Here is a 21,654-nt window from a genome sequence, read left to right as displayed (position 1 = left end):
AAAAATTAAAAAAAAAACTATATTCATCATAAGTTTGCACAAAGATGATATATTTGATGGCTGAGCATTAGTAGCTGAAAGAGATAAAAGTACTAATTCCGAAAGGTATGTTAATTTTTTTTTTTTTTGCTTATTAAACTCTATGTTTGAAAAACCTGAAAATATGGAGAGTTACAAAGAAAACACCAAAAACCCATTGTAATTTCACTACCCCAAGCTAACAACTTTCGATAGAGGATATGTTCAATTCTAGTCTTTCTTATGGCTTCTTGTTGTATAATTCACATACCATAAATTTAACCCACTTGAAGTGTATGATTCACTGAATTTTAGTAAATTTATCGAATTACGCAACCATCACCAGAACTCAGTTTTAGAGTTTTTATCCTGAGGTAAAATTAACATAAAACAAACTGCATATAATTAAAGTATATGATTTGATAAGGTCTGACACCCACCCCACCATGAAATCATCATCACAATCAAAACTGTGAACATATCCAGCATCACCAAATCTTCTTTGAGCCTCTTTGTAATCCCTCCCTTCTGCCTGGTCCCCTCCCACCCCCCAGGTCACCATGGACTGTTTTTTTTATTACTTTAGATCAGTTTGCATTTTTTAGAATTTTATAAATTGAACCATACAGTATATACTCTTTTATGTCTGCTTTCACTCACTGAGCATAATTGTTTGGAGGTTTATCTATGTTTTAGCATGTATCAGTAGTTCATTTCTTTGTAACGCTAAATAGTATTCCATTGTATGACTACACCACAATTTGTTTATGCGTTTATCTCTTGATGGACATTTTGGTTGTTTCCAGTTTTTTGCTACTGCAGATAAAGCTGCCAGGAATATTTGCACATAACCCTTTAAATTTTTTTAAATGTTTATTTATTTATTTTGAGAGAAGGAGAGAAAAAAATCCCAAGCAGGCTTGGCCCTGTCAACACAGAGCCCAACGCAGGGCTCGATCTCATGAACCGTGAGATCGTGATCTGAAACGACATCAAGAGTCCAACATTCAACCAATTGAGCCATCCAGGCGCCCCTTTGTACATAACCCTTCATATAGACATATACTTTCATTTCTCTTGTGAAAATATCTGGAAGTGAAATGGCTGAATTGTATGATAGGCATATGTTTAACTCCTTCAGACACTATCAAATTGTTTTCCAAAGTGGCTGTAACATATTATATTCCACATTAGCAGTGTCGAAAAGTTCTGGTTGTGTCACATCCTCACCAATAACCGGTATAATGTGTCTTTTTAATTTTAACCATTTGCACAGTAGGTTTGGTGTTATCTTATTGTGGTTTTAATTTGCACTTCCCAAATGACTAATGATGCTAACCATCTCTCATGTGCTCATTTGCCATCCATATATCTTCTTGGGTAAAGTATCTGTTGGAAAATAGTTTACCTGATTGTTTTCTTCTAGGTTCATAGTTTTAGGTTTTACATGGATATATGGATATCTAATGGATTTCACCATTTGTTGAAAAAACTCCTTTTTTCATTGAATTATCTTTATACTTTTGTCAAAAGTCACTTGTTCTTACACATGTGTGGGTCTGTTTCTGGACTTTCTTTTTAATTTTTATTTATTAAATTAATTAGTTAATTAATTAGTTTTGTTTTTTTTATTCCACTGAGGGCTTTCTTTTTTATTTTTAATTTATTAATTAATTTTTGGACTTTCTTTTTAATATTTATTTATTTATTTATTTATTGACTTTCTTTTTTATTCCACAGATCTACTTGTCTACCTTTATTATTATTTTTTTTTACCTTTTTTTCTTGAGAGAGAGAGAGAGAGAGAGAGAGAGAGAGACAGAGCACGAGTGGGGGAGGGGCAGAGAGAAAGAGAAAGAGAGAGAGAGAGAGAGAGAGAGAAAGAGAAAGAAGGAGACACAGAATCTGATGCAGGCTCCAGGCTCTGGGCTGTCAGCATAGAGCCCGATGCATGGCTCAAACTCATGAACCATGAGATCATGACCTGAGCTGAAGTTGGACGCTTAACCAACTGAGCCACCCAGGTGCCCCTATGTGTCCACCTTTAAACCAGCACTACATTGTGTTGATTACAGCATCTTTATAAGTCTTGAAATCAGATAGTTTTAGTTTTCTAACTTTGCTCTTTTGCAAAATTGTTTTGGCTGATCTATGTCTTTTGCATTTCCATATGTTCTTTGACTTTTAGAATCAGTTTGTCAATTCTACAAAAAAGCCTGCAGGGATTTTGAGTGGAATTGGATTGAATTTATTGATTCTTTTTGGGAAACTTGATATCTTAGCAATATTGTTTTTTTTCACCCAGAAACAGGGCATATCTCTCCATTTGTTTAGATCGTCTTTAATTTTTTTGGCAGTGTTTTACAATTTTAAGTGTATAGGTGTTTCTTATATTTTGTCAGGTTTATTTCTAAGTATTTTATTTTGTGATTCTTTTATAAATGGTATTTATTTCTGACTGTTACTTGTACATAGAAATTTAATTGATTTTTAAAATATTAATCTTGTATCATGCAACCTTGTTAAATCCACTTATTGGTTCTAGTAGCTTTTCTGTAGACAGTCTTGTCTTAAAATGTATGTTTTTTGGGGGGCTCCTGGGAGACTCAGTTGGTTAAACATCCGACTTCGGCTCAGGTCATGATCTCAGGGTTCGTGGGTTCGAATCTTGCCCCCTGTCGGGCTCTGTGCTGACAGCTCAGAGTCTGGAGCCTGCTTCAGATTCTGTCTCCCACTCTCTCTGTACCTGCCCTGCTCACGCTCTGTCTCTCTGTCTCTCTCAAAAATAAATAAACATAAAAAATTTTTTTAAATGTATGTTTTTTTTACATAATTATGATCACATGGTTAACAAAATTTTGTGTTCTTCATATTCACTTACATTTTAAAAATAAGTATAGGGGCGCCTGGGTGGCTCAGTCGGTTAAGCGGCCGACTTCCGCTCAGGTCATGATCTCGCGGTCCGTGAGTTCGAGCCCCGCGTCAGGCTCAGTGCTGACAGCTCAGAGCCTGGAGCCTGTTTCAGATTCTGTGTCTCCTTCTCTCTCTCTGACACTTCCCCATTCATGCTCTGTCTCTCTCTGTCTCAAAAATAAATAGATGTTAAAAAAAAAAATTAAAAAAAAAATAAGTATATCCTTAAGGGATAAAAACTTTGTCAACATTAAAGTCAATAGCAGCTGCATTATGAATCAAAATGTAGTTAGTTACTATTTTTACTGTTTCTATTTTTCTGTCTACAAAACACAATGATAAATGTTGTCATGATAGATATGGTGAATTGCTGTCCAAAGCTTATTCCAGTTGTAACTCTGTGCCAGCAATGGATGGGAATAATGAATTCACTGACTTGTATCTGCACTGAGCACTTTCCGTCTTTTTAGTTTATTTTAGTAGAGTGGTATCTCATTGTTTGCAACTTCTATTGCTTTGATAACTAGTCAAATTAGTTTCTCATGGGTTCATTTAGTATTTTGACTATCCTGTTATGCGTTTTCAGTTTGTGTTCTAAAGGAATCCATTTTTAACTCTTAATAAAACTCTTTTTGCCTCAAAATATAATTTTAAAAAATTGACATGATTAAAACAATTTGTAATGTTTTATTTATTTTTGAAAGAGAGAGTCAGAGCATGAGCAGAGGAGGGGCAGCGAGAGAGAGGGAGACACAGAATCTAAAACAGGCCCCAGACTCTGAGCTATCAGCACAGAGCCCGACACGGGGCTCGAACTCGGGAACAGTGAGATCATGATTTGAGCTGAAGTCGGATGCTAACCAAATGAGCCACCCAGGCACCCCAACATAATTTTTTTTTATGCTTTCATAGTAGCTGTCCTCATGGTCCCTCCTAAGAACTGGACTGAGTTTATAGATAGTGGTCACTCATAGGTGCCCAATTTGATGTTTTAAAGCTATAGCACATTAAACACCCACCATGCCCCAGATGTTAATTAAGTGTAAATGGCTCCTTCAATACGCACTTGGGTGTTCCCTTAAAAAATTTTTTTAATGTTTATTTTTGAGAGAGAGAGAGAGAGAGAGAAAGAGAGAGAGAGACAGAGCAAGGGAGGAGCAGAGAGAGAAGGAGACACGGAATCCAAAGCAGGCTCCAGGCTCTGAGCTGTCAGCACAGAGCCTGATGCAGGGCTCGAACCCATGAACTGCAAGATCATGACCTAAGCTGAAGCCAGATGCTTAACCAACTGAGCCACCTAGGCACCCCTTTAATTAAAATTAAAAAAAAAAAAATTAAGCGTGTTCCATTTTAGAAATGAACGACTTTGAAAATATTTCTAAAGGAAGATAGTGAACTTAAACTAACCCTTGCTTGCTATGGTAGCGAGGAAAAAACACTCTGAATCTGCCTAACCCTTTTCCCTTCTCATTTGTGACCTAAGATGCTCTCTGGATGTTTTAGCAAAGTGATAGACTATTCCCTGACTGCTGTGGCAGCTGTTCTTTTACTGTCAGGCCTGTGTCACAATAACTGAATCACTTAAGACAAGACAAATTGCTGCTACATATAACTGAGATCAGAGGTCTCTTATCTGCCTGTGCTTGTAAGTGGAAGGAGCGAGCAAGGGAATATTTTCTTTAAACATGGTGCACTGGTGCTGTGAAGTACCTTGGCTAGTTTTCAAGACATTGTGCAAGTCAAATGCGAGTTGGTGTCATTGCTGTGATACAACAGTGAAGTGTGGATTGCTTCTCACGTCGTCTTCCTGTCTGCAACAGCTATGCCACCAAACGTATTCAAAAGGGTGACCTCCTATCACTATGTCCCAGGCCGGGTTTAATAGGCATGCGTGCAGTACATTTTGCTGTGGGACCATTCTGGGTAAATCCCAGCTCCTGGGACTGAGCCTAAATTATGCTTGTAACCCAAACCCCTGTCATCATCGGTTCTTGGCAGCATTTACTGGCTATGGAGGGCAGCTGAGAAAGTGGGTCCTGTGCCAGAGGGAATGTGGAGAAGTGGTGGACAGTGAGCGGCGAAAAGTGGTAAGTGGGCAGCAACAGAGAGCAGAGGCTGATTAATGAGAACCAAGTTCAAATGAGGGCGCAGCACATCCAGGCCAGTTGCAATGAAACTCTGAGAACTGGGGGAGCCCAGCTAGGGAGGGTGGTGACCTCGGAGAGCCTGGCAGAAGTAAGGGTCAGGCCTGGAGGTGTTTTGGAGGTAGGTGTCAAGGCTCTGTGGCTGTAAACCACAGGAGCCAGCTCTGTCAAACCAAGGATGTTCTGGGGAAGGTGAGTAGGGATGGCTCACAAGGACAGGACAGCCCCAGGGGTCTAGGGAACAGGAACCAATGGATGATTCTTCAAGGCAGTGTTGCAAGGACAAATCCACTTTGATTGCTTTTGTTACTTCACTCAAGATTAGAAGTCCATGCCTTCATCCCTTCTTGTTCAACAATATTCATTAGTGCTTAAGGTCAGCGCTGCTCAGGCATTGATAAGGCATCAATGAAAAAAGCGGCTCTTGTTCTCATGGAACCAACATTCCAGTGGGAGAGACAGAGAATAAGCAAGCGGTCAAATGTAATGCCACATGGTGGTATTGGCCATAATGAAAACCCCAGCAGGGCAAGGTGATAAAGAGTAATGGGGCAGGGGAGGTGGGGGGCGCCATGTTTAGATATGTGGTGAACTATAGCTTCTCTGAAGAATGATACTTGAATATAGATCTGGAAGAAGTAAGGGAGTGAGCCACCTGGTGTCTGGGAGGAGAGCGTCTGATTGGCCTGCACTGGTCATCTGTCTACCAGTGAATCATGGAGGTCATTGAGACTGTGCAATAGAGGGTCCATGGTTCCTAAAGAAAAACAGAATAGCGTTTGCCAAAAGAGGGGGGCATAGAAACTGAACAGACAGAAAGGAAAGATATCTATCCAGTTGAATTCTGCCCATAAATGAAGAGAATGAATGAGAAGGGGAGATTTTTATTCTCCCAAGAGCTAGGGAGAGCAGGGATGAGGTGGAAGGAGAGGCCTTTGGATGTAACATGGTGGCTGAGACTTCTGGCTGCATTCCAGTGACTAATGCAGAAGGAAGGGGGGAGGGAGAGTGAGGGGAGACAATCACGTGCTCAGGAGACCCCAAGGACCAGTGCTCTGACTTCCTGTTCTCCATGTCAGGCCTGACCTCAGTCGCACAGTGGAAGTGACTTGCTCCTCTACTGCTGTGTGGAAAGCGACTGCAAAACCATCTCTCAGTGTCACCGATGACACTGATGGGGAAGCTGATGCTCTATGCTGCCGTCCCTCCTCACCGTCCTTAGAGAACAGTGACTGGGCAGCCTGCACACAGCTGGGCACCGAGACCCCTGGATGGGACTAGCACAGAGGCAGCGGTGGTCACTCTCCTCTGAGGCAGTTGTACCTCCAGGGGCACAACCACTTGCGACTCCCCGGACAGGCTGTATGCTTCCAGACTCGTGTGCTTTTGCCCCTATGGGACCCTCAGCATCTAGTGTCCTCTTTTGCCCATTTTTGCAGGCTTATGTTAAAAGTCATCTTTTCCAGAAAGGCTTATCTATTCTCCCTCCTCAGCTAGTTACAGTGTGAGTCATTCCTCTGCCCCGGTCCCTGGCCTATTGCTGCTACTTGGCACACTTATTCACTGAGCCTTGAATCATAGCTGGTTTTACCTGTTCCTCTTCTGGAACAATCTTATTGAACTTTTCGAGGCCCCTTCCTTGTCCTAGGGCCTGGCATCACAGAGCACATGGGTGACTGAGTGACCTCTGATCTGGCAATGTGGAGCCCTACTCACCATTGGGGGTTGAGGCTAGGAAGGAGGTAACTGTAGGGATTTGTGATACTAGAGTCTTTGCTGATTTTGATTGGGCCCTCAGTTTCCCAAGTCCAGCAAGGCTCATGGCTGGCCGGTCGCTATTAGTAGCTCTGGAATCATTTCTTGTGACTCAGGAGCAGGTTAAGTTACCCAACATAGACTCTGTAGAGTTCAGAGAGCTGTTCCCCTGGTTGCTGCTGACCCCACAGAACAATCCTATTTGGGATAATACCAATGCAGTCAAGTTGGACTTTTGTGATGAGGAAGGAGGAGTGTCTTTTAAGTCTGCCAGAGATGGAGATGTAGGCTTTAACAAGGGGTGAAATAGGTACAGGTGAATTTTGCAGGGTCCACTTATGCCTTTTCTCTCTCCCGGGTAGCCATTGGGAAGGTCAACCCATGGGACCCTCCCTAGGCCAGACTGGACCTGAATGAGGAAGAACACTCTGGCTTGTTTGTTTCACTCTGTGGGCCTGGCTTGTCTTAGAGTCAGTGCTTATTCATCAGAGACCTGGGATTTAGAACTCACATTTTGTCATTATTGGATCATGGGCGACAGCAGTCATGGGGTCCAGCTAATCAGATATGCTATGGGTAAAACCTTGAGCCCAGGGGAGAATTAACCCTGAATCTCAGGCTACTGTCCTTAACTGGCTGGAAAAGCCATGCAGGGCAGCTGAACAGGACTACAGAGACAGTGTGGGCAATGGCCAGGCCCAACATCTAATGAACTGTTACCAAAACTGATCACAAAATAAGTAAAACATAAGAGATGATTAAGATAAACGAAGACTCTTAAAAGAATATGTTGTTGAAAGGATACAAAAGGAAAGAGAAAGCCCTAAACATGAAATATAACAAAAATCAAGGGTATAACAAAGTTTAAAATAAAGACAGTTTATAAAACTAAAAAATTAGCCTAATATAAATAGGGCTAAAAACATAAGCAAAGTTACGTAAGGTGTGAGAAATAGAAGGCAACAGATAATTTGAAAAAAAAATTGATACTTAATTTTAAATTAAAATTCTTGAAAAAAATATTTATTTATTTATTTATTGTTAAAATGTTTATTTTGAGAGAGAGAGAGAGAGAGAGAGAGAGAGAGCACATGCACACGTGGGTGGGGGAGGGGCAGAGAGCGAGGGGGAGAGAGAGAGAGAGACTCCCAAAGCAGCCTCAGTGCTGTCAGCACATAGTCCGATGTGGGTGGGGCTCGATCTCACAAACCCTGAGATCATGATCTGAGGTGAAATCAAGAGTCGGATGCTCAACCGACAGCCACCCAGGCTCCCAGAAAAATATTTTTAAAAGATTAAAATGCATTAAGAAGTACAGAAAAAGCAGCAGCTAAAACATTTTATGATGTAAAAGTGAAAAGAGGTATTAAATTAGAATAAAGGTTAAATCTATAGGAGAAAAGTTAAAAATGTGAAGGTAAATGGGATTAAAAGTGGAAGTTATGTGCTTTAATGTCGAAAGGCATAAATGATCACAAAATGGGGTAAAAAATAATTTAAGGAAGGTAAATGGGATTAAAAGTAGAAGTTAATGTGCTTTCATGTAAAAAAGCATAAATGATCACAAAATAGGGTAAATGATAATTTAAGAAGAAAATTAAAATGGAATGTCCAAAAGTAAACAGCTTGGGGAAAGGAAGTGAAGGAAGCAGGTCGGAAGCAGGTGATGAGACAGTTACCAAGTTGTTGGTGGGTCAGCCTTGCCCCAGAGTCGTTTCTTTGTCAAACCAGCCGTGATGTCCAGGATGGAGGCCAAGAACTGGCCCCACCCTGCTGAAGGGCCCTTTCAGGCCCACTTCATTTAATAGTGGCTTCTTAGTTCCACAAAAGCTCACCCAGCTGAGGGTGGTTTGGGGTGGGGGCTGTAGTCCTCAGGATGGGGTCTAGTTCCCTGGAGCATATGTAATAACAAAGGGTTGAGATAATCTTCAGAGGAATACCCCCAATCAGACATTTGTGGTAGCAAATAGCTGGCATCAGTAAGGGATTTTTGTAAAGATTTTTTAAAATGTGTATTTGTTTTTGAGAGAGAGAGAGGGAGAGAGAGGGAGAGAGGGAGAGGGGGAGGGGCAAAGAGGGAGAGAGAAAATCCCAAGCAGGCTTTGTGCTATCAGCGCAGAACCCACGAACTGTGAGATCATGATCTGAGCCGAAATCAAGAGTCGGATGCTTAACTGACTGAGCCACCCAGGCGCCCCAGTGAGGGGTTATTAAAGGACGTATGTGATAGCCACACGAAGGCTCATCATTTAGCTGACAAATGTTTTAGAAGAATATTTATCGATACAAGAAATGTTTGAGATATTATGTGAAAAAAACATATACTTTTTAGTGTTTATTTTTGAGAGAGAGAGACAGACAGTATAGCAGGGGAGGGGCCAAGAGAGAGGGAGACACAGAATCTGAAGCAAACTCCAGGCTCTGAGCTCTCAGGACAGAGTCCCACGCGGAGCTTGAACTCATGAACCGTGAGATCATGACCTGAGCCAGAGTCAGACATTTATCCTACTGAGCCACTCTGGCACCCCCAAAAAACATAGTATACAATAATAAGTACTGTATAATTCCAGCTACTTAAAAAATTTATACACTATATGAATAGTAAAAAGTATTTATTAGTATTATTACTATCATTATCTGGATAGTATGGATTGTTGGTGATTTAGAAAAAAAATTTTGTGTGTTCTTGAGAGTTTTCTCCATAAGGAATTCATATTATATTTTGTAATCATTAGGAAAAAAAACCCTAAAAGTTATTTAAAAAGAATAATAGACACAGGCAAGCAAGGCACATTCTCAGCTTCAGGAAGATACCCTATACTGACCTTTGTGTGAAGAAAGAAAGGTCCGGATCTTGTCTTTCCCCATTCCCATCTGCCAAACCCATTATCAAAACTAACTCCTGGATCAAAAGTTATGATTCAGAAAAGATAATTTATCAAGGTAATATAAAGAAAAGTGTGTCTTCCGTTAAATAATATATGTATTTGGCCTATACAAACTTAGTATTTAATAATATTTGTTAGAGGATGAATAGGTGATCATTCAACATATAAAAATACAACTTAATATTTCTTCAGTGTTTATCATAGGCTAAGCACTTCATGTGCATAATGGAAGCAGGGATTCGAACCCGGGAGTTTGGAGTCTGTGATTTAACCACCACACAGTACTGTACACGATACAGCTCCTGCTCTCAAGGATGAAGAGCTACTTCAAAAGATAAGATATAAACATTTGAAGAGAGAAGTAGAAATTAAGAGCAAGGCATACTCAAATTTAAATGAACGGAATGGCCGAAGGTTCTCCCAAAGGGAAATGAAGCTGAATTGTGTACGACCCAGGAGGGGTGTGATACAGTCCACCGGGGTATAGGAAGAAAATTCTTCAGATGATTCTGATGTTCTAAAAGGACAACAGGCAGCAGCTAAATAAAGGGCATGATTTGAAACCCAAATATAGAGGCACAATCTCTAAAGTTCTTTGTTTTTGGATGCTCTTAACTGGGGTTAACTGTGACATAAATATACGATATGACTGAAATTAGACAAGTCTTGAAACTTGGAACTTGTAGTTCTTTCTATTGCTGGTTCACTGGATAGCCTGTACTCCCAGTATAAGCTCCTCATCGGGAGAGAAAACCAATACAGTATCATCACATCTGATGAAACACAGACAAAAACATGGAACTATCAACCCGACAGTGATTAGCTGATATCTCAAGAGCTGATGTATGGTGAAGAAGGCTCTTATCCCTGACATCTACTGTTGTTAATAACAGCAGAGCGTTCACTGGGAGTGGGAAAGGTAATGAATAATGGGAGCGAAATGAGTTTCATGCCTCCTACACTACTTTTGTCAGTGAATACCACGGCAAGATCCCTGCCCTTCTGGATCTTATGTTCTAGACGGGGAGGACAGGTGATAAACAAGATGAACAAAGGAAATGTAGAGTGTATTGGGTGCCAACGTATGCTAAGGAGAAAAATAAAGCAGAGAGAGGGTGGGAAGCATTGGGGAAAAGGTTTTTAAAGTTTTAGATAGGATGGCCAAGCAAGGCCTTGGTGGGAAGGAACTATTTGAATTCCTATTTGGGGGAAGTAAGGGAATGTACCGTGTGGCTCTGGGAAAGAGACACCTGCACACACTTACACACGTGCACACAGGCACGCACAATCCAAGCGCTAACACCCTCAGGTGGGAATGTGCCTGGAGGGTGAAGAGAGAGTTCAGTTTGACTGGAGCTGAGTGAACAAGGAAAAGGATAGGAGATGGAGCAGAGAGATCATAGGGGGTGGTGCAAAGGTGTGGGCAGGTCCTTGCAGCCATATAAAAGGATTTTGGCTTTTCTTGCCAGCACGATGGGAAGCCACTGGAGGGTGTGAGCAAAGAAGTGACATGACCTGCCTTATGTTTCTGAAGGATTGTTAGGGCTGCTGTGTTGAAAATTCATTGTAGGGAGGAAGAGAGTAGCAGGAATACCACCAGCTGGAAGGCCTGGAGCCATTTTCCAGATGAGTGACGTTGGTGGCTTGGGCCAAGGTAGAGGCATGGGGAAGAGGCTGCGTGTTGTATGTGATGTGATGGTAGAACCAGCGGGGTTTACTGATATATCAGGTGCAAGCTATGAGAGAGAGGCTGATGGTAAGTACACGTTGCTTATACAGAAAAGTACACTGTGGGTAAATGTTTAAAGTTTTTTTTTTTTAATTAATTTATTGGACTTACATCCAAGTTAGTTAGCATACAGTACAACAATGATTTCAGGTGTAGATCCCTTAATGCCCCTTACCTGTTTAACCCATCCCCCCTCCCACAACCCCTCCCGTAACCCTCAGTTTGTTCTCCATATTTATGAGTCTCTTCTGTTCTGTCCCCCTCCCTGTTTTTATATTGTTTTTGTTTTCCTTCCCTTATGTTCATCGGTTTTGTCTCTTAAAGTCCTCCTATGAGTGAAGTGATATGATTTTTGTCTTTCTCTGACTAATTTCACTTAGCGTAATACCCTCTGGTTCCATCCACGTAGTTGCAAATGGCAAGATTTCATTCTTTTTGATTGCCGAGTAATACTCCATTGTATATATATACCACATCTTCTTTATCCATTCATCAGTCGATGGACATTTGGGTTCTTTCCATACTTTGGCTATTGTTGATACCTCTGCTATAAACATTGGGATGTGTGTGCTCTTTCAAAACAGCACACCTGTATCCCTTGGATAAATGCCTAGTAGTGCAATCACTGGGTTGTAGGGTAATTCTATTTTTAATTTTTTGAGGAACCTCCATACTGTTTTCCAGAGTGGCTGCACCAGCTTGCATTGCCACCAACAGTGCAAAAGAGATCCTCTTTCTCCTCATCCTCACCAACATCTGTTGTTGCCTGAGTTGTTAATGTTAGCCATTCTGACAGGTGTGAGGTGGTATCTCAGTGTGGTTTTGATTTGTATTTCCCTGATGATGAGTGAAGTTGAGCATTTTTTCATGTGTCGGTTGGCCATCTGGATGTCTTCTTTGGAGAAGTGTCTATTCATGTCTTTTGTCCATTTCTTCACTGGATTATTTGTTTTTTGGGTGTTGAGTTTGATAAGTTCTATATAGATTTTGGATACTAACCCTTTATCTGATATATCGTTTGCAAAAATCTTCTCCCATTCCATTTGTTGCCTTTTAATTTTGCTGATTGTTTCCTTTGCTGTGCAGAAGCTTTTTATTTTGATGAGGTCCCAATAGTTCATTTTTGAAGCTTTTTAAAAAATGTTTATTTATTTATTTTGAGAGAGAGAGAGAGAGCACAAGCAGGGGAGAGGCAGAGAGAGAGAGAGGGAGAGAGAGAATCCCAAGCACGTTCCATGCTGTCAGCATAGAGCCCACCTGACACAGGTCTCGATCTCACGAACTGTGAGGTAATGATCTGAAACTGAAATCTAGAGTCTGGCGCTTAACCCACTGAGTCACCCAGGCACCCCTGTGGTAAATGTTTAAAAACTCTTACCAATAGAGATGGCTGATGAAAAAGTGTGGAGGCCACTGGAATAGACAGAGGAGGAGGTCTCTGAGGAGACAGAGACCACTCAGGGGAGGACAGGCAGTACTAGACTTGGTTAGGCCTTGAAGAACAGGTAGGATTCAGACAGACAGGGAAGCCTGGGGGCACGGTGGGTCTTCAAGGGAAGAGAGGTGGCTCTGCCCAGGTCTGTCTGAGAGTCAGTCTGCCTGGAGCCCTGAGTGCAGTCAGTAGGTTTGAAGAGTAAAATGGCAGGAGGAGGCCAACTCGTCCCACCCTTGAACTCCAGAGCAGTTTGGACTTTCTTCAAGCAGTGGTGGTTGGTGGGTGGGTGGCGATTGAGAATTTTTGACTGGGAGGGTGAGTGATACAAATTTGTGTCAACAATTTGCCCCTCTAATAAGCTCTGAGTGAGTTCTACTGGTTAATCAATTAATAAATGTTAGCTCAGTGGCCAGAAGGATTTATTTACAAAATAGGACCATGTCAACGAGTTATTATATATCTCTATCTCTATCTATAGTGTTATATATTTATTGATTTATAGATATATAGTATAGTCACGACACTATTATAGAGAGCATAATATGTAATACAATTATATAGATATATGTGTGTATATATGTTAGTGTGAATGATTCAGTTGGCCTAAGTGTTTGCTAGATATTACAAATAAACTTTTTCTGATTACATAGCTGAATTTTAAAAAGTTTTATCTGTATTTGAAAAAGTAGTTAAGTTTGGGCTCCCGGGTGGCTCAGTCGGTTAAGCCTCCGACTTCGGCTCGGGTCATGATCTCACGGTTCGTGAGTTCGAGCCCCACGTTGGGCTCTGTGCCGACAGTTGAGAGCCTGGAGGCTGCTTCGGATTCTGTGTCTTTCTCTCTCTCTGCCCCTTCCCCCCCCCCCCCACCGTGTGTGTGTGTGTGTGTGTGTGTGTGTGTGTGTGTGTGTTTGTGCGCGCGTGCACTCTCTTTCTCTCTCTCAAAAATAAACAAAAATTTAAGAGAAGTTAAAGAGTAGTTAAGTTTTTTTGGAGATGTTATTTAATTGGTGTTCCATTCGCCATGTAATTGCGAGGTCTTGCCAGCACACATCCTGCACCGTGCTGCTTGGCATTCCGAGATGCTGTACTCAAGTGCCCCAGGCATAAACAGGATGGCGGAAATACCCTTTTCCCTGTCTGTGTTTGTAAGACAGTCTCTTTCATGCCAGAAGAACTATTTTGGGAAGATGATTCATGTCACATTTTGGCCTCATTACAGTTTTAAGTTGTAAATGGTGCTGATTTGCCTGGAGGTGTAAACATAAATTTTATCTTCATATGCATATGGGTAAAACTGAAAAGGCATTTTTTATTCTTGAGTTCTGTTTCAGGCTATAAACAGGTTAACAAGATATTTATCAAAATTCTAATTTTGTTTTATTAAAAGCATGCTTCCAAAGGAATACCAGTTACTTGTGGCTGTGCTTCCATTCTCCATTTCCAAACACAGATGGAGAAGTCGAAGCACCTAATGTCTTTTGTTACAAGCAGACGATTCTGTAAAATAAACACGGCACTTTCTCTTATGAAATAGTGTGAAAAATGGGAGCAGGTGTTAAATTACTGTCTGTAGTGATAAGTAACAGGAGGTACAAGTTTATTCAAAGTTTATTTAGGTGCAGGTGATAAAGTAAGGTGGAGCTAGTCTGATTAGTCAAATTTTCTTTTTGGTAAATATGGTGCTATTTATTTTTTTATTTCTTATTTTTTTAATGTTTTATTTATTTTTAAGACAGAGAGAGACAGAGCATGAGTGGGGATGGGGCAGAGAGAGAGGGAGACACAGAATCTGAACTCCAGACTCTGAGCTATGAGCACAGAGCCCAACTTGGGGCTTGAACTCATGAACTGTGAGATCATGACCTGAGCTGAAGTTGGATGCTTGACCAACTGAGCCACCCCAATATGGTGCTATTTAAAGGGTATGGAAAACTAGTTATTTATTCAATAGCTTAAATGCATGATGGCAACAGAAATGAGAAATATGTAACACCTGAGGGGTTTTTTTTTTTTTTTGAGGTTTATTCTAGAGAGAGAGAGAGAGAATGAGCAGGGGAGGGGCAGAGGGAGAGAGAGAGAGAGAGAGGAGAGAGGGAGATACAGAATCTGAAGCAGGCTCCAGGCTCTGAACTGTCAGCACAGAGCCCGACACATGGCTTGAACTCAAGAACCGTGAAATCATGACCTGAGCCAAAGTTGGACACTTAACCAATGAGCCACCCAGGCGCCTCAACACCTGAGTTTATCATGCCTTGCACCCAAGAGTATCTTAAAAGTGTTTATAGATTTCTCCCCAAATAACTAAATTTTAGCAGGAAAAAAAAATGGGTTTGGAATGTGTGGCTAGATTTTTCTACGATTTTCAAGGAATTTCATATCCTACCTCAAAATTTAAAAATTGACAAAATTATTTTTTTATTTGAAATCACAGCAGTCAAAACAATATAAAGGCATGACAGTGAATTTATTGTTATTTTTTTCTAATGTTTATTTGTTTTTGAGACAGAGAGAGACAGAGCATGGGCAGGGAAGGGGCAGAGAGCGAGGGAGACACAGAATGTGAAGCAGGCTCCAGGCTCCAAGCTGTCAGCACAGAGCCCGTTGCGGGGCTTGAACTCGTCAACTGTGAGATCATGACCTGAGCCGAAGTCAGACACTCAACCGACTGAGCCACCCAGGCACCCCTAAATTATTGTTACGTTTTGCTCTAACCCCATTTTGATGGCCAAATTGTTTTCTGGATAGAATGAAAACCTTTCTGATCTACTGACAGAACCCCTTCCCCTCCTGTTTTGGTCATGTGCTTTAAAAAGTTATTTTTTCATTCAGCTGTGGGTTCCTGCTATCCATTTGGACCTTCTCACTCATGCCATTTAACGAGATTTATGAATCTTTAAGGTTCCTCAATTAACAATAAACCAAATGCATTGGAAGCTCTTCTTTGATTCTAAAGTGGTGGTTTGAAAAATATTCATGATTTGAGGGGGCTTGAGCACCTTTGCCAATTCAATTAAATCCAGCTTCATGGCAGAATCTGGCCTTGGTTCACTCGTTCTGTTAGAATCTTCCAGCTGTGACAAGTGACATCTACTTATTTTTCCTTCTTATCTTGAAATGACCTTGTATTTATTTATTTATTTATTTTTATTTATTTATTTTTTAATCTTGACACTACGTTTCATCTTCTTTTGGTTATCCAGTGACTGCTCATTAACTAGCACTTTCAGAAATTTAAATTTAGTGGGGCCCGAGCACTTATATTAAAAAACCAAACAAAAGCAACCGAAAAGCTGTCCAGATGATTCTGATGTTCTAAAAGGACAACAGGCAGCAGCTAAATAAAGGGCATGATTTGAAACCCAAATATAAATAGAGGCACAATCTCTAAAGTTCTTTGTTTTTGGATGCTGTTAACTGGGTTTAACTGTGACATATAAATGGAATGACTGAAATTAGACAGCTCTCGAAATTTAAATAACACGTTGCTGTATTTCATGTTTCCCCTTCTGTCTTCTCAGCCATCATGTATGTCATGGGAGCACTTGGTCCTGCAGTGGGATATTTATTAGGTGGACTTCTTATTGGGTTTTATGTCGATCCCAGAAATCCTGTTAACCTTGATCAGAATGACCCTCGTTTCATTGGAAACTGGTAAGAATTGTTTACTAAATTTTTTCATTTCACTTATTATTTTTTTATAATTTTTTTTAATGTTTCTATTTATTTTTGAGACAGAGACAGAGCATGAGCAGGGGAGGGGCAGAGAGAGAGAGGGAGACACAGAATCTGAAGCAGGCTCCAGGCTCTGAGCTATCAGCACAGAGCCTGATGTGGGGCTTGAACCCACAAACTGTGAGATCATGACTTGAGCCAAAGTTGGATGCTTAACTGACTGAGCCACCCAGGCGCCCCTATTTCACTCATTATTAATGATAATTCACGTTGTGGTACTCTTATAGTTAAAATAAAAATTTCCCCCAAGGGAAGATGAAAAACAGCTGAAAGTCACCCAGTACGGGGTGGAAGGCAGAGTAGTTAATCCTCCAGAGATATCCATGTCCTAATCTCCAGAGCCTATGAATGTGTTGGCTTATATGGCAAGACACTTTGCAGATGTGATTAAGGGGTCTTGAGACAGGGAAGTTATCCTCATGACAGGAATGGGCCCTGTGTAATCACAGGGGTCCCTAATAAGGGTAAGAGGGAGACAGGAGGGTCAGAGTGAGAGAAGATATGGTGATTGAAGCAGAGGTTGGAACCACATTCTTTGGAGATGGAGGAAGATTCTATGAGCCAAGGAACACACTCAGACTCTAGAAGCTAGGAAACCCAAGGAAATAGGTTTTTTCCCCTAGAGCCTCCAAAAGGAATGCAGCCTTTTTAGCCCACTTGGGACTGTTGATCGCCAGAACTATAAGATACCACGTTTACGTAGTTTTAAACCCTAAGGGTGGGGTAGTTATAGCAGCAATGGGAAACTAGTGCTGAGGGCTTGGGAACATTGGCTTAATCCAATCCTTCTTTAGGGTTGAGGCATTTTCTGCTATAAATAGCAGAGTGGAGGAGGAGAAGGTGGCTGTGTTGGGGCTTTCCTGTGTCCTAGCTTTCATTATCTTTGCTGTGTCCTAGCTTTCATTATCTTTGCTGTGTCCTAGCTTTCATTATCTTTGCTGTGCCTTTTAAAAAAATATTTTCCTCCCACTTCCTTATTATATCTGCGTTTCTGCTTTGTCAGCCCTCCCCGACTGCCCCAAACTCCAGCCCCCTCTTTTCCATTGTCACACTGTTAGTGAATCTTTTCACTCAGTAATTGTTTTTTCCAACGAGTGCTAGAGATTTAGCTGTTCTCTCACTTGTAGCCCTTAATTGTCTTGCTAAATAAGTAATCTTGAGGACTTAGAATGAGAACTCCAACTTTGGATGTTAGGTTATTCATCCACACAGCCAGGACTGTGTTCGAGTTCTTCATTGTCCTCACCTTGCACATAAGTTATTTCTTCATGATAGCAAGCACCAACCGAAAAGTATTGGCTTCCTGAGTTCATTTAACATGGATTAGTAATAGGTATACACTGACAAGAAATGCTCATTTTATAATAAAGAGAATAGTTCACTATTAGAAATTAGTGTCAACTGATTACTTTCAAAAGAGTTTCTTAGAGCATTTTTGTTACCTATGCATTTCATCATAAGATAATCTCATAACTCTTAAGTACATGAGAATAATGCTTAACACTCTATTTTCAAAGCAGTTAAGAAATATCAATTAAGTTACATAACACTTCTCTTTTCATAAGTAATGCTCTTTGAAGATGGATGTGCTAAGATCTAGATGAACTTGGACTGGTAGAATTTTTAAATCATACAAAAGGAAGTTCCCTTGTCAGCATTAGGGGAATAACACAGGAGTTTTAAGTTCTTAACCAATAGTGAAATTTTTGGTCTCGACTACTGTTTTCTTTACAGTTCTGAAATAAATCAGAGTAAGGATTTTTTTTATTCTCGGAAAAGTGGATTATTAAAATATGTTTATGAACATTCAATGTATATTTTGTGTTCTATTTAGATGTCTGTGAAAAGAGCATGTCAATAAAGGGAACATCTAGAGGGAGGGGGAAAGATGAAGAGGACCAAATTGGGGGCAGGGAGAAGGAAAGAGATACGAGCTTCAGGCTCATAAGTACTTAATTTTTCATTTCATTTCATTTCATTTCATTTCATTTCATTTCATTTCATTTCATTTCATTTTTTAATGTTTATTTTTGAGAGAGAGGAAGAGAGAGACAAAGAATGAGCAGGGGAGGAGCAGAGAGGGAGGGAGACACAGAATCTGAAGCAGGGTCCAGGCTCTGAGCTGTCAACACAGAGCCCAACACAGGCCTCGAACTCATGAACTGTGGGATCATGACCTGAGCTGAAGTCAGACACTTAATCGACTGAGCCACCCATGTGCCCCATATACTGACTTTTTAAAGTTTACTAGTAGACATCACTCCAATTGGTAGCAAAGTAGAGTGATTAAGAGCGCAGACTCTGAAGCCATATTCTCCTGGGTTTAAATCTTAGTCTGCTACCTAATAGCTGTGTGACCTTGGAGGAAGTTACTTAACTTCTCTGTGCCTCAGTTGTTGGTTTAATTTTTAAATTTTTATTTATTAAAAAATTTTTTTAAATGTTTTATTTATTTTTGAGAGAGAGAGCACAAGCAGGGGAAGGGCAGAGAGAGAGGGGGACAGAGGATCGCAAGCAGGCTCTGCGCTGACAGCAGCGAGCCTGACGCAGGGCTCAGACTCACAAACCACAAGATCAAGACCTGAGCTGAGGTTGGACACTCAATGGACTGAGTCACCCAGGTGCCCCTCAGTTGCTGGTTTTAAAAAACTCCATAAAATAGAAGTAATTGCAGTAGCTACTTCATAGGGTTGTTATGGGGAATAAAAGGGTCTGTATCTGTGAAGCTTTAAATAATTCTTGCTATGGGTGCCTGGGTGGCTCAATTGGTTAAGCGTCTGGCTTTGGCTCAGGTCATGATCTTGCGTTCCGGGGGTCAGGCCCCATGTCCAGCTCTGTGCTAACAATGAGGAGCCTAGAGCCTGCTTCAGATTCCGTGTCTCCCTGTCTCTCTGCCTCTCCTCTGCTCTCAATCTGTCTCTCAAAAATAAATAAACATTAAAAATTTTTTTTATAAGAGAGAAAAAAGAATAGTTCTTGTTACATGGTTTGTGTTAGCTATTTTTCAGTTCTTTGAATTTAATAAATGTTCAGGAACTTTTATTTATTTTATTACAAAATTTTTAAAGAATGTTTTTATTTAGTTTTGAGAGAGAGGGAGAGAGAGAGCATGAGCAGGGGAGGGGAAGAGAGAGAGTGGGTGGGAGACACAGAATCTGAAGCAGACTCTAGGCTCTGAGCTGTCAGCACAAAGCCTGACAGAGGGTCCCAATTCATGATCCGCGAGATCATGACCCAAGCCAAAGTCGGACGCTTACCTGGGTGAGCCACCCAAGAGCCCCTATTTATTTTAATGGTCCAATATTAGTTGTATACATGATAAAAGTTGTCAATATAGAACTGTATAATAAAGATCTCTTCAAAAATTGAATTTTATTTATCAAGTAGCTTAGTTTATAATAGACTTTTACCTTGACCAGAAGCGAGGTATTTGATACAATGTTATTTAATCCAATGCCTAGTAGTAATGATGGATTTTTCAATAACTATATACTGAGAGAGTGAAGGAAGGCATGAATAGTGCTAATGTTTATGGGGTGATGACTGTGTGTCAAGCATTGTACTAAGTGCTTCACAGACATTTTTGTTTAAGCCTCATATTTAGGCCTACATACACAACAACCATATGTAGTCACTAATGCCCACTTTACAGATGAGGAAATTGATGCACAGTGATTTGAATAACTTGCCCAAAGCCTTGGAGGCAGTGAGAGCTGGGATAAGAAACAGTCCAAGGCGAAGCTCTTAGTCAATATACTTAACTGGCTCCACTTTGTGAGTCATCTCTGAGTAATGCTTCATGAAAGAGACTTAGGGACTCTGGTTTCTCAGTTTTAGTTCTTACTGATGGTCTTTTGCTAACATATAGCACATACTTTCTGTCTTCCTCAGCTTTTCTTGGGGTCTTCTTTGGCTCTGTGATTAGATCATGCATTTTGTCGATGCTACTGAAGACCATTGAAGAATATGGGCCAGCTTGCTCTGCTTTGAAAAGACCCCAAACTTTTATACTATTTTTATATTATTTTTGTTTATTTGCTATAATTTTTCCCTTCCTTCTGTTATTTACTCTTATTCTGGACTACTATAAGTGTATTTTTTTTTAAATGTTTATTTATTTATTTGAGAGAGAGAGAGCACAAGCAGGGGAGGGGCAGAGAGAAAAAGAGAGAGAGAATCCCAAGCAGGCTCTGTGCTGTCAGTGCAGAGCCTAACGCAGCACAGTCTCACAAACCATGAGACTATGACCTGAGCTGAAATCCAGAGTTGGATGCTTAACTGGCTGTGGCCACCCAGGTGCCCCAACTATAAGTCTATCTTAAATGTTTACATATAATTTTCATTTGATATCTCTGCGTGGAGGTGGGTAGTGTTGCTGAATACAGATCTACATAACAAAAACAAAACTAGCTACTTTGAATTGATTGCTGATTTGGGAGCAGGCATTTTTTTAGGTCCACTGTATGCATTGTCTTATTAATTCTGATGACGTCAAAAAGCAGTTAGTAGTATTCTTCTTTCAGATGAGAAAGCTGGTTTGGAAAAGTGAAATAATTTCCCCAGGATCTTAGAGCTAGTAAGTGGTAAAGACAAGACAAAACCCATGTTTGTCTGAAGCCACAGCTCTAGAACTGTCCCTTATATTGCGCTATCTGTCCTGTTCTGGTCTAGGGAACTGAGGGAGTTCAAGGGACTTGAATGTAGTGTGTGCAGAAAGGTGGTAGATAAGGAGGGACAGATCAGCAAAGGCCCCATAAGCAGTGAGTTACTACCGGGCCAGGTAGGATCGTAGCCATGTTCTCTGTAGACAGATGACTTTATTTTTTAAAACCTATCTCATTCAATGTTATTTATTCAGGATTTTCAGTACCTAATCTGTGTCAGGCACTGGGTTCTTGATTGTACACTGAATAATTGAAATTGCTAGAAGTCTGCTCTGAGCAATCTTCTCAAAATAAAGCCTTTTTTTCTGATTGTTTATAAATCTTCATTTGATATAACTTTAAGTATCTTTGAAAATAGCACACTGGGTTATTAATG

At 40.6% G+C, this 21,654-nt stretch overlaps 1 protein-coding gene across 4 annotated transcripts in view; it reads left to right on the top strand.

Moving 5' to 3' along the window:
* The window catches only part of SLCO5A1 (solute carrier organic anion transporter family member 5A1), a 307,342-nt gene that overhangs the window by 203,995 nt on the left and 81,693 nt on the right, over positions 1-21,654 (top strand). For all 4 annotated transcript variants that reach the window (XR_006213027.1, XR_006213026.1, XR_006213025.1 and 1 more), the window contains exon 5: positions 16,401-16,533. Coding sequence is in view for 1 of the 4 variants with exons in the window: in XM_042973270.1 (XP_042829204.1) it covers positions 16,401-16,533 (133 nt within the window). In the remaining 3 variants the exon portion in view is untranslated. The remainder of the gene's footprint in view (positions 1-16,400; positions 16,534-21,654) is intronic.

The sequence above is a fragment of the Panthera tigris genome, chromosome F2, assembly GCF_018350195.1.
Source record: "Panthera tigris isolate Pti1 chromosome F2, P.tigris_Pti1_mat1.1, whole genome shotgun sequence".
Taxonomy (NCBI): Eukaryota; Metazoa; Chordata; class Mammalia; order Carnivora; family Felidae; genus Panthera; species Panthera tigris.
The sequence above is the reverse complement of the archived record's forward strand: the minus strand, read 5'-3'. Positions and strand labels throughout refer to the sequence as shown.